Source organism: Branchiostoma floridae, chromosome 2, assembly GCF_000003815.2.
Source record: "Branchiostoma floridae strain S238N-H82 chromosome 2, Bfl_VNyyK, whole genome shotgun sequence".
Classification (NCBI taxonomy): domain Eukaryota; kingdom Metazoa; phylum Chordata; class Leptocardii; order Amphioxiformes; family Branchiostomatidae; genus Branchiostoma; species Branchiostoma floridae.
In genome coordinates this window covers 6,461,998-6,476,238 of record NC_049980.1, presented here as the reverse complement: position 1 = coordinate 6,476,238, position 14,241 = coordinate 6,461,998, and the positions used below count along the sequence as shown (strand labels likewise).

General features: G+C 40.1%; 1 protein-coding gene across 1 annotated transcript in view; it reads right to left on the bottom strand.

Annotated features, from left to right (window-relative positions):
* Window positions 1-2,325: 2,325 nt before the first annotated feature.
* LOC118410199 (cyclin-dependent kinase 7-like) overlaps window positions 2,326-14,241 on the bottom strand; it is a 43,833-nt gene continuing 31,917 nt past the window's right edge. Inside the window, exon 12 of the mRNA XM_035811749.1 lies at window positions 2,326-3,487. Within this exon, the coding sequence (XP_035667642.1) occupies window positions 3,462-3,487 (26 nt within the window). The 3' untranslated portion in view covers window positions 2,326-3,461. The remainder of the gene's footprint in view (window positions 3,488-14,241) is intronic.

Sequence of the window (14,241 nt, the reverse complement as noted above, 5' to 3'; positions counted from 1 at the left end):
GAAATGGATTTTGAACATGTTCAAAATTTCGCTATCGTCGTAAGGTTTTATTTGCCCCCATAGCAGAGTTCATTACGGCAATTTTTGTCTACTGATGAGGTTATAGATTTATGATTTTTTAGTATGTTGTGATGGTTTCAGTTTTACCTGATATTGTCGATATTGACGAAAAGGGGAAATATATCAGTCGCAACTGCCACAGTCGCAACCAGAGAACAGCGCGTCACGCACAGGTGATGCAGACAATAGTTTGATCGCTTCATGCACGTGAGTTTATAATTAGATCAAATCTCAGCTCTCGTCGGTCTTGGCACTCTTGGGTCAGTTTACCATAATCGTAATAACCATGGGGACAACTCGAACATAAAGGCAGGCTCTATGAGTCGGAAATATATATGATATAATGCTTATCATTTGATTTTTGTATGATGGCATCTTTTTGTTGATAGCATATCATGATACGATCTTCGAAAGAGCCTGACACGTAGAGCCGGCAAGCAGGCCGAGATAACCATACCAGTACTCACGCTTGATTTGAACCTTTGCTTGCAATATTGTTGTCATGGTCTTTTTTAATTTATTTTTACAGTTAAAGATATTATAGGAAGGTATTTAACAGCTACGTCCACATGTTTGTTGGTTAAAGAAGCACAAAAGCGGTCAGACGGCTATACAGAAGAGACACAAGTGAAAAATCGTGCGACGCTGGAAAAATTTTGAACACCATCCGATGCGTTGCGATGGCTTGCGATGCTTACGATTTTGTTGCGATGTACTGCGCTCATCGTACGATATGCGGAATAGTCCATCGCAAGGAATCGTACGCGCTTTGTGACCGGGGCTTTAAGTATTCGATTGTATGTTCTGCATTCTGTCGTTTGTGATTGTACAAAGGAATGTAAGGGTACTGACTGATAATTTAAGAAGCTTCACACCATGAAATGTATTGGGTACAATAAAATATACACATTGGATTGCTAAAATCAGCAACAGGTTTTCGGACTTCACTCTTGTGCCACAAAATCAGATTCAGTTACATTAACATGTCAATGTAAGATATTTTATTTTAACTTATGTTATTTGTTTGTTTGTTTGTGTATTTATTGTTTTCCATGGGTTACAAGTTTGTCACTACTTTTTGTTTACTTTCTTTTGTTTTTTATCAACCACAGCATATTAAAAATAATACATGTATCAGCAGTCAGAGGTTAGTGTGGTAAGTACAAGGAAGTTATAACAATAATGCCATCTGTGAACTAGCCAAGATAAAATTAGAGTACATTCAGGATGACAATGCGTTACAAGAATTTTTTTTCTGCTTTATAATAAGTAAAAGTGACAAAAATAGAAAACAAATCCAACAGGTTTCAGACAATCAGTGGTTTTACCGAAAAATAGAATGATCCCAGTTCCTTTATAATGTTTGCACAGTGTTAATTTTATTGAAATATCATAAAATTGAATTCTTCCCATTCTTTAGCTGGTTTTATTTTTTCACATGGAGTAAGTAAGGTTGTAGGCCTGTTCACACTTGGCAAAGTCTATGCGAATCAATTTCTTTAAAGGACCAATTAGAATCAAGTCAAATTGACTTTCCGGAGAGAGAACCACCCATTTCGGGATTGAATCGTATTGATACAACTAACATCTCAGGTATGGATTATGGGGAATTGATTTGAATTGACCAGCAGTGTCCTATACATGTACATGTACATGTAGGTGTGAACACTCAATTCGGTTTGCAAGAGTGGGGTTTCAATGTGTGGGCACAACCGAATTCATAGTTATTCTAACTGAATAGATCTACATATAGTTCAAGTTGATTCGAGCTGGTAAACCCAAATGTGAACAGGGCCTACAAGTGTGAGGGGGTTTTCGCACCCCCCTGAAATAGTGGTATCATCGCCAGATAGCTGTTTTAAGTGAGCCGAACAGACCGATTCAAGGGCTCTGATTAGGGGGGTCTATCGAAAGACTAGCCGTATAGAAATTCTTGCAAATTGAAATTGCTGAGACTGGACATAGTAGGCTATCATTTAAGGGTAAGTTTGTATGGCTTGAACTTTTGATTCTTGAGATAATTGCATAATCTTGTTTCCTCAACTCTCTCTTATTAGATGACATGATTGTATTACTGGCCAGGGGAAAATTGTAATTGTGGTGTCACCCCTATACAGCGCAAGAACCAGGACTGAATATCACCCATTTCTACATTTACATGTACTAAGTGCCAAGAAAAATCATAATTTACTTCTGTCAACATAGCTTACTGTATGTGAGTAAGAAAAGCCAATTCGGATTCTAAAGATCTAGACTGACACGAGGTTTGGACATGAAAAAAAATTATGGCTTTATTGTTTATCATCCATGTTTACTAACATGTATAATACATTGTATCTGGACACTTTTGTCCTTAAATACAAAAGTGTGAAATCACCTACATTTTGTAACCATCTAGCAATTTAAGCGTTCTTCAATTTTTAACATGTTTGTTACTCTTGTATGGACCATTACACTATTACACATAGTGTACAGTTAATATTTGTACCCCAGTCAGTATTGTGGTCAGTGACAATAAAAAATGGTGTTTTACATTCTTACATGATTTGGAAGTGTTCTCTGTAGTTACTCTTACAGTTACTGTACATTACAGTACAGTAGCCTTTATGGTGGTATCTGTAGTAACGTTCAATGCAGGTGTTCCGGACCAGCTGATAACTTGGGTAACCACATGGAAATTGAAATACCGGATTCGGACCTTGGAATTAATGTAGTTACAAGTAACTGTTGTTAAAAGACAACAGTGGTGTTAGTGTTACAAGACAGTACAAGTGCATAACTTACATTTTTTTTTGTATTTCACGTAACACAAATTTGCTACTAAATCAAATACTATTTCTTAAACCTCTCATTCATATGATTGATTCATTGTGACCAAGAAAACATAGTTGTACACACAGTACAACAAACTAAAAGTGTCACAAAACTATTGTACAAAGAAAAAAATACAAACAATCCAAAATCATCTTTACCCTGATGAGGTGCTGATATAAATTGCTGCCGAAAAAATTGTGCACAATTCTTTATAATTCAATATCCTGGCGTACTGCTTATGCTTACATTTCTTAATAATTATGAAATCAGTTCTGATAATTTCAAATGTATGAATTTCCACTTCTCTCTTTTTCCCAACAAACCATATCATCATAGATGCACACATTTTATACTGATATATAACTTAGTTTCATGTAGCAATATTGCTCGAGATATACAGTTCATTGGCACCCGAAAAGATAGAGCACATGATAAACATGTACTTATTATATAATAAGTATTTTTCCTGGGCAGTGTCTCATTGCACAATGTGCCAACAGAGCACTTATAGATAATTATAAAATACCTGACTTTCATGTGCTGAGGAATCATAAGGCATTGGTCCTATTGCATCCTTTGGTGGAAGATCAGAATACCAGCTTCTTCTTCAGTGCTGTATGGACACAAAAACATAGAAAACATATTAGTTACATTTTGGGGTAAAACAAGTGAACAATGTAATTCTACGCAATCATTAGGTTTTTGTCTATTCATAAACTAAAAAAATAAATTTGGTAAAAACAAGAAATTGTCATAACTGTGTATCACACAAGTGTTTTTTTTAAAACCCCAATATTCAACCACAGTGAGAATACACTCTTTGGCTTAGGCTGCTTTTCAAGCATTCATCAATAACTAGTTGATTTACAATAGAGCAAAGACTAGTCTTGGTGGGTACTACTGCATCAAATTTATATGGGGTTCAGTACCTGAAACTGATATTCCTCAACTACTATACACAATTCATACAATTATGAAAAATTATGAAAAATCTGTACATTAACCACCAGTTCTGGTTAGTGTAATCACTTTCTAATTTTTTCCATTCACAAAGGTATCAAATTAAAGGAAAGTAACAGGTTGGGTTGAGAACCCTACTGTACTACAATGTATCTTTAGTGACCACCTGTCCAAGTAGACCAGATTTTATTGGTCCCCTGAGCGGTCTTGGGCAGTTTAGACTGGAGAGAGAAACTACAGTGTAGAATGTAGCAAAATGTAGAATATGACAAAATGTAGACAGGAATAGTGTACATGTAGAACTAGAAGAGTTTAATTGCACAAGCCATTTGCCAGCGTATTTCTTGAAATTATCCGTTTGCTGCAACAATGTGAAGTTATTCGGCTGGACCGCACCAGTTTGGAATTGGGGGGATTCTGTGCAATTAACAGTGTTCAGTAATCTGTTGTGCAATTAACTGGCTTCTACTGTACCTCCCCAGGGTTTGTAGGTAAACTACAGATAAGTGACATACAGGTGGGGGATAAGGTACATATTTGAGCTGCGGCTCCCAGATATCTGGTGGCCTTATGTATTACACATGCTCTGAGGAGGTAAATAAGGCAAATAGAGCAGCAGGGGGCCTCGAAGGTCACATACACCTAGCACATGTTTCAAACAGGTTAGCCTGGAATTCAGACATTCAGGAAATACAAGTTTCTATCACGTTGACCTACAATTCAGACATGCAGGCAACACAAGTCTCTGCTGTGTTAGCCTGAAACCCAGACACAAAACTGTACAGGCAGCATACATTTGTTTGTATGTCTGTATCATGTTAACCCAGACATGCAGGTAACACATGTCCCTATCATGTTAGCCTGGAACCCATACATACCGGTAAAACACGACTTTAGCATGTTAGCCTAGAACCCAGACATAAAATGTACAAGTAACACATGATTCTAGCATGTTAGCCTGGAACCCAGACATACAGGTAACTCATGTCTCTATCATGTTAGCCTGTTACCCAAATATACAGGTAACTCATGAATCTATCATGTTAGCCTGGTACCCAGACATACATGTACAGGTAACACATGTCTCTATCATGTTAGCCTGGTACCCAGACAGGGCTCGAAATTCATTTTTGGGATTAGGGGCACTGGTGCACCCAGCTTAAAAAATTGGGTGCACCAAAACAATTTTGGGTGCACCACTTAAATTTAAGTAGAATGTCAGAAAATTGTAATGATAAAACTTAGTTACAAGCTATCAAATTCTTAACCAAGTACCATGACAGACATTTTTATTATCTTTCTAACACTTTTTAAGATGTCAAGAATATGACACAAGTATACTTTGATATCTTTACATACATAAGCCTATGAAAATATTTGGGTGCACCCTGTGCACCCACAGAAAATAATTGGGTGCACAGCTCCAATTTTGGGTGCACCTGGGTGCACATGCACCCAGTATTTCGAGCCCTGCCAGACATACAGGTAACACATGTCTCTATCATGTTAGCCTGGAACCCAGACATACAGGTAACACATATCCCTATCATGTTAGCCTGGAACCCAGACATACAGGTAACTCATGGCCTTATCATGTTAGCCTGGAACCCAGACATACAGGTAACTCATGTCTCTATCATGTTAGCCTAGAACCCAGACATACAGGACTGGTAACTCATGTCTCTATCATGTTAGCCTAGAACCCAGGCTGTTCCCAGGGCCTACACAAGCCAGCTTTTCAGCACCAAGGACAGCAGGCATGCCCAGAGGAAATTTAACCTCAGACCTCCACCTAGCCCAGAATATAAAGTAATGACAACACTAGCCATTTAGTGTCAGACATAAGTTGACAGTTAAATGTAGTTTTACAGAGCTCCAGTCTTAACTGTTTTTGTACCTAGAAATAGACACCAAAATTACAAGTCATAAGCTAATTCGTCTGTGAGGAAGACATTTTCAGGTTGCACGTTTTGATGCAACTTTGACAGGGCTGATTTGAAAGACAAGGTTGAAATCCAACAATCCTGTGCTTGCAGAAAAGATCAACTTTATCAGTTCTACAATTGTCTCAATTGCTTTGTGTTGGTGCAACGGTACTTTGTAAAACTTGACAGTAGTTTTTGTCTTCTCTCAGATCTCCATGCAGGAAAATGTTTGCTTGCAAGAACCCTAGCCCAAACAAACAAAATACACAGAACAGTACTCAAGAAGAGAGTATATTTGTCATCCCCGAGGGAGGTCATGTAAAGTGTTCCCAGTGTCTCCATGTTTGTTTGTAGCGACCGTCTTTTCATAACATTTGCTTGTCTGTGGTTGTATATAAACACGGCCGTCCTGGGAAGGGGCAAAACATACAGTGGCAGTCCACTGTCAAACAGGAGATTAGCGGACACAGGTCTGATGGTTAGGATTGCACTTTTGGTGTAGGGTTCGAATCCCAGCTAAAATGTGAGAAATCTGGAACCTGATATGTGACTTAAAGGGTTACAGTGATTTGTAGATTGCATAGGATTGAGGAATTCGAAGATTCAAACTTTTTAGACATAGAAATACATTATATAGTACGTGCTTGTACTACTAGTACTACTATGTACAATGTACATTGATGTGCATGTGTATGTAGTTTTATTACATACTTGTACAGTCAGAAATATGGGAGATTAAAAGGCCAATGCAAGCAAGGGGAAAGAGAAAAAAGAGAGAAGGAAGTACGCACGGAGATTAAAGTAACAAAAAGAAAGTGTCAAATTACATGTGAAAGGAAGAGAGAAAGGAGTTCCGAAAAAAGAGAGCATCCTCAACTTGTTCCAATAAGATATATTATGTACATGTATATAAGGGTCTGCATGGGTATCTTGGAAAATGCTTAACAGTAAATTTACAAGGGCTGAAAATGCTTAATGGTGAATTCAAGAGGCCTATTAGTTGACTTGTTTCTGAAAGGTTTAGGAAACAAGTTCATGTAGGATTGTTTCATTGCATTTACATGTATGGGGTGAATCTGGTATTCAACTACATTTACCTACATGCATACCTGGTTGTGTCATCAGTTTGTAAAAGACTATTAGTATGGGAGCCATGGCAAACTAAAGACGATAGCACTCAGGCAGGTTGGACTGTGTGACACAAGACTTTGTCAACAACGATTAACGGTGACAGTGTGTAAAGACTTCTCAACAACAATTATACAACGCTGAATTTCTGATACATTTGTGGTTCACGATAAAAGGCACACAGATCCTTGTGTATCTATGTCACTCTCAACCTCCTCCCTGTAGCACAACTGGAGTGAGATGACAGGTAAAATTCAGAGAATTTCCAACCCTACCATTCTGAACCTATCATGTGGCCAGGCAGTCCACCTGACATGACCCAAGGTCAGCAGATCTGGCCATATGGACACCTCCCCTGTAAGATAATATCACATCTGTCCCTTTGGATTTGTCAACTTCATCCCTCCTTAATCCCTCAGAGTTCAAACATCCTTAAGCCAATTTAACTGGGGAGAATACATTTGTGTGACTGACTGACTAACTTTGACTGGTCAATGTTTGAATCGTGGTGTACAGCACATTATTTTGCTTGGCAAGGAGAAATGTATACTTTGAAGGAACAAGTTACCACTAACTTAACACATTTTTTCACACACTTCAAGGCTAGACAGTTAGAGATCTCAAAGCCTATTAATTTTGTAACTTTAATCTTTAAGGAAAACAGCACTGGAGGATTCCCACAATTTTCATAGCACATGTGTAACTTGTGTTTACTTGATAGCTTTTATGGAATACAGTCAAACCTGCCCAAGACGACCACCCGGGGGACCGGAAAAAAACGGTCGATTTGGACAGGTGGTCGCTGAGAAGAGTATCGACTCAAAACATGCCCGATGAAAAGTATAAATGGTTTCCGTTGTGTTTAATGGCAAATAGCAAGCACACTGCACGCACGCAAAGAAGCGAGGTCTTTAATGTCAAATACAACACGCACACTGTAAACTGTAAATTTAACCGCAAAATCCCACACAAACTGGCCGATTTTGGCACAAAATCGCGCTAGTTATCATAAAAAATCGATGAAAACCTCAATTTTGAAAATGATGCGGTCGTTATAGGTCCCACTTTGGGCCGGTCGCGGTCGCGTTGGCCAGGTGGTCGTTGAGAAAAGGTCGCTTAATGCTTACGTCAATAGGAAAATAAATCGGGACCGAGAAAAAGTGGTCGAAATGGCCAGGTGGTCGCTGAGAAGAGGTGGTCGCTCGGGCAGGTTTGACTGTAGTACTACAGTAACTGTACTAAACTACATTGTAACTTAAAGGTTGTATCTTCCATCTATTACACTTTAGTCTCACTCATCATGTTCACCAAGCAACCCATCATCATCATCATAATCTAACTTTTTAATCTTACTGTCCTTTTAATACTTAATTGTCTATTATTCGTAAGCATATTTTATAAGAAAGTCAGCCCCAGTGATGAATCGGGATGAGGGGGGATACAAAGTTGGACACGTTTGGGACAATCTTCTCGTCGCAAAAGCGCCACCTACATGTACATCGGCTGCATATAGCGGCGAGAGGCAGAACTCCAGTCAGAAGCTCTGAGGAAGGTGTCTGATAGACACCGAAACGTAAGCAAGTAAGTTTAATTTTGGTTGTGTATAAGAATTCTCCTATATCCCATTTGTATGAAATTGTCAAGTCTGACATCAATTCAGCCGACCAGTTTCTACTGTTAGACATTCTGAACTACAAGTTCATAAAGAAACCATTTATGTATAATCTAGTCGTGCTGCTTGCAAAGATGAATATGAGTCTCTTCCTCCATCCTTTCCTATCCTCCATAGCCTTGGGCAGATCTTCCACTGAGCAGCAAGCAACCAATTGCAAGCAACCAACCTATTTTACAATTGTACATGCACTTGAACAAACCAACCACCCCAAACCCAAGGGACCAACCGACCAACTCCTGCAGTAAAGTTCCCCTTAATTATCACCTCCTTGTCCTTTATAGAATACCTTCAATATCATTTTGCAAGAAAGTACACAAATGTTCATGTACTATTCAGCGATATGCCTGTTCCCAATACATACTTGCCAATGCCTTAGCTTCTTGGCTATTCTTCAACTTTTGGCTTAGCTTCTTGGCCATTCTTCAACATTTTTTCTGAACATTCCTTGAGGAAATGTGGGAAATGAAACACACATGTACACGAAACACAGGTAAGGTACAAAATACCAGACAAAACGTAGTTAGGATTGCGAACCTTTCGACCCGCTTGCACATGAATACTCTTTGTTGGGAATAATGATGTCTGGATCTAACTTTCCTCAGACTTTGTTGTTCTGTTGCACCTCAGGGCAGCTTAGTCAGACGCTCCATTGCTTAAGTCCCAGGGCATGTCATTAGGACATGTCTGTGTTGGATGTAATAACGGGACAGGGGAGTGATGTAGGCCACACAGACATGATCACACGGATGACACATGCCCACACGTTTTCATTTTTTGGGGATTTTGCTTTCGGACAGACGAGGACAATGTGGCACTGCACTTAAGTTTTGTAACTTATATGAACAGTGCCACATACACGGTACAGACAGAAGGTAAAGGTAGTCCGTTACCTCCCCGACCGAAGTCAGGTACCCCGGTTTTTACATCTGGGTGAAGTGAGGAAGGTCGTGTAAAGTGCCTTTCCCAAGGGCACAACGGTGGGGCGGGGCACGGCACGGCGGGGTTCGAACTCAGAACCTCTAGCTTCCGAGCCGAACGCTCTACCAGTTACGCCACACATGTTGCTTTAATTAGTCATTTCTTATGATCAATGGGAAGCAATTTTGCATCTACTGCATTTGCAGTGAACCCAGTACAAAGCAAAATTGGAATTATCCGTACTAAAAAGACGCACTTTTGTAAAAATACACGCAGAGTCAAAACTGTCCAAGAAGACCATTCAGGTTTGACTGTGTATGACAGAAACCCACAAATGACAAATGATGATATGTCACAAATTGTTTAAAAGATGAGATGAGTTCTTGAGAATTCTTGAGATGAATGTTCATTATATTAAGGTTGTGTGGAAATAAAGCTGCAACAAAAGCCTTGGAGCTATTGTAGTTTTTTCTACTCAAGGTATGAAATGCTTTCTACATTCAATTGAGAAAAAGCTGTTAAGAGTATTTTGTTTGGCAAAAAGATAGATTAAAAAAGTTTGAATGAATTTTGTGACTATCAGAAGGTGACTAGAATACCATCTGGAGCATACATGATTTGTATGTCCTTGAACTTAAAAGTAGGCAAGAAGAAGGAATTTTCTACCGGTAGAAGCATTACATGGCAAAAACATGCTGCACCTATCTGCATGTAGGTGGTATCACTGGTATGGGGATTCTAATCCTAAGGTCATGGGTCGTCACCCCTTGTTGGTTCAATTACTACCAGGTTAGGGTCAGCAGAGGTGACAACTGTCAATCACAGGGCACTGACTCTGAGAACTCTAACCTCTGGATTAGGAACCCTCTACAGTAAACTGTCTCAAGGCACAACAGGTTTCTTCAGTTCAGTTCAGTTCATCCTCATATGAAGCAGGGTTCTAGCCAGGATTTTATTCTAGCGTAGTGGGAATGGCATGGTAGTGAAGCGACTAATCAGGAGATTGGTGTGGAAGGGGGGTCTTGTGAGATTTGAAGATGTAGAGTTAAAAGTTAGGACATTGGGGTCAGTTTTGAGTGGCATATCAGCACTTTTCATTGTTCGGTCATTGATTAGACATTGTTGAACAAGCAAATGACAGCTTAGCACCACTACACTAGTTAAAATTAGCGTAGTGGCCCTTATTTTAGCGTAGGGGTGACAAATGTTAGCGTAGTGGCCCACTACGCTAAAATGCACTAGCTAGAACCCCGTGAAGTGTCTAACCATGAAGTGTGAATGTCTAACCATGCATCTCTATCTAGCATGGCGGCTAGCAGGTTGTAGTCCTTTAAACCGACCTCCTCCTCCAAAACTTTCTTAAGTGTCAGGTTCGGTTGTCCCCTTTTTCTCTTTGCGATTCTAGGAGGTTTCTACTGAAGAGTAAACACTGCTTATCCAGACAGATTTACATTGTATTTGATCCACTCACACCAGGAATGACCCATGCTCATTTTGAATTTGATAAGTGTGGTGGGGTCTTTTATGAGTTTGTGGTGTGGCTCTCCTCAAACACGGGACCAACATTCAATGATGTCCATAACCAAAGGTACTCATTTTCACCCTATAAGGAGTGAACAAGGAATTTGGTGAAAAGTGACTTTCCAAAGGACACAACATCTGAGCATGTCAGGGGATTCCAACCCAGAACCTCTGGGGTCTCGCAACTGATGCCACCAAGACATCTGTATCTTTTACTTCTGGTGCTTAATCCCTTCACAAACAGGTAGGTGCAATCAAAAGTGACAGCCATGTCCCAAGTGTCCACTCCAAGGCTACTGCCCATTAATCACAGGTAACTTACGACCTGAGTTTTAAATACTGTGTCACAGAATCAAGGAATCAAAGTTTGGACACAACACTAAGTGTTCATTGAAATTTCTATCTTGGTATAATCCAATTCCTCATCCCAGTTTTTCCAATTTCCGGGGGGGGGGGGGGGGGGGGTTCAGGAGAACCCCCTACACCACTGAGATGTGCCAGAAAAGAATTATCAATGCATTGCAATTCCTCTCTTATAGTCTTAAGCACTGCTATCAACAGTCTCTGTTTCTTACCTTGATAACCTCTAAAAAATGCAAGAAAAGCCATTTATAGAAGCCCAGGTTAAATTTTCTGAATACCCCGACTAACTAGAAAACTGGAGCCTGCAATGTTTGCCTCCTGTCTTTGGTGCTCACTCGGCCACTAATCTACAAAAGTACCACCAAATAAAATCCTAGCTAAAGGCATGGAGATCTATCTTGGCAAAGATTGAGGTATTGTACTTGACGGCTTTACGTCGTGGTGTCCACAGACGTAAAATTCTTAATACAAATGTATTTTACACCCTTCTTTCAGTTTATGTAATGTGTTGATATCTTTGCTATTATCACCAATCTATGTTGGGTAGACATGGGTGGAAACTATACGTAATAAATATGTTACTCTGTGTTTTGTTTTTTGGAAGTGCTGAATATTGCCTACAGGTTTATGAAATAAAATATACAATGTAGGATGGTTTGCCTTTACACTAATACCAGACAGGTGGAATCAAACCCTGACAGCATACCGCAAGTGTCCATAGAGGACCCTCAGGCCATTCATCAGAGGTAATACAGGCTCTAAACTTACTTCTCTCTGTCTCTCCCACACTGCCTAAACTTTTACACAGGCTGATATAGGATTCCTATCCAAACTTTAGCTTCCACTCCCCCTGCTAACCTTCCTGTCTATTGGTGCCAGGGGGAGAGGGACTTGTACCAACAAGAACATGGTTCAGATTAAGAGACATTCTTCCTATATCCCTTCTCCATCTGATACTGTAAATGCAGAAATGTTTGTGGTGGCTTTAAGGTTGCAGTTTTTGCAGTACCTGCTTCAATGCAAACTCATAGCCAATGTGAAAATTTTTGGTCTTCTGACTACCTACATTGTACCACCTTGTCTAAGCGCTACATGTACAATGTGCGTACTACACATTGTATATAGTACAGACTACAGTAGAAGCCGTTTAATAATTGCACACACAATTTGCCAGTGTATCTCGTGCAATTATCTGTCCTGTGCAATTAACGCGAAGTTACAAAGTTAGACAGTAGGTTACTGTATATGTTACAGTAACGTACAGAGAACTGTGACACGTCAATGATTACGGTGTTCATCACTGAACAGTATTTAACTAAATTTAGAACGCTATTGCAAATGACAGAGAACAGTTTCCATTTTCAAAGCGCAATTTTAAACTAAATCCCCACAAACCTAATCACATTTACAGTACTTGGAAAAACAGGGCTATCTAAGCCTGTGTTTTTGTTGGAACTGGTGGCAGGGCACACACTGGGATTGTCTGGCAGAGGGTAAATGCCACTTAAGGTAGATCCTCCCTGATCTCCCTTACAAAAACAGGATTAAGTGGTTAGTGTATCCACCTTTAGTCCCTGAACTCATCATCTGTGGTTTTACCTAGGCAAGGACAGCAGTATAGAGTAGGGGATGGATTTCAATAGTTATTATTGAAAGGAGGCAAGCTGGCAAAATGTAGTCTCTACCAGACTCCGGATCGCTGGAAAATCGTAGAAATGGAATAAATAGGGGAGTAAGCCGGCCAGAGAACTATAGCTGGCTAGGGAACAGCACGTGGATTGCGTACTGTTCCCTAGCCGGCTATAGTTCTCTGGCAAAATGTGCTTGGGTAGCAGATTGTTAATTTCAACTTTAAGAATTACTTTTCAAATGCCAAGAAGAAGATATAATTATATGATGATTATATCGGGTGTATTTGCAGCCAGTATAGGAACCCAATATTTGGGTAATGAGGCTGATTTACGTGGTCAAAGCACCTCCTTTAACACAGGACCCCATTTTACGCCCCTCCCGGAAGACAGTTTTGTGGAATTCTTGGTCCAGCTACAGCATCCGGTCATCCTTGGTTGGTCTCCCATCCAAGAACTGTCCAACTGCACATTGCTTAACTTCTGAGATTGAGGGATCAACGCATCACACGGCCTTAACATATTGTTTATAAAGCTTTGCAGTCCTTCTTGTCTACAGATATTTCCTGTGTTATATCGCACTTTGACCAAATTCTGTACATGTAAAGGAGATAACAACCTGACGGTAGGACTCAATATCGCAAGGTTTCATTCCATGCCATGCACAGTCAGGACTGAAATGCCCAACCTCAAGCAACTGTTAAACTTGAAGCCTCCACCATCGACACCTTGGGGTTACGTCACAAACTTAACTGAAAATCAGGACATGTTGCACTAGTGACCTTTCCCTTTTCAAAGTGACAGAATGATCAACATGATGATAGTGGTCATTTCAATAGGAAGACAGATTCTGAAGTGAAACGCAAGAGGGGTGAGCAGAACAGAAAGAAACAACATGCCAACATCCGAACCCGGGATGGCAGATTACAAATCCAACGTGCAAACCACAACACCAAAAGCTCAGAGCTGCTGGCACGGTCAGTTTGGCAGTGGTTGAACCCCACTGTTACAGAAGATCTCTAACACAGGGCTTTGTCTTAGTCTCCAAGCAGACCCTACGGTGCCTTAGAATAGAATCAAAGCTGGCAAGGGACTTAGCACAGCGGCACCAGGAGCCCGTTTGACTCCCTTGGCCGGCTATCTCCCTTTGGCCGGCTATACTCCTTTACTATCTCTTTAGGCACTGTAGGGTCTGCTTGGAGACTAGCTTTGTCTATGATTGTGCAGGCATTTAGGTGGCCTTTCCCTG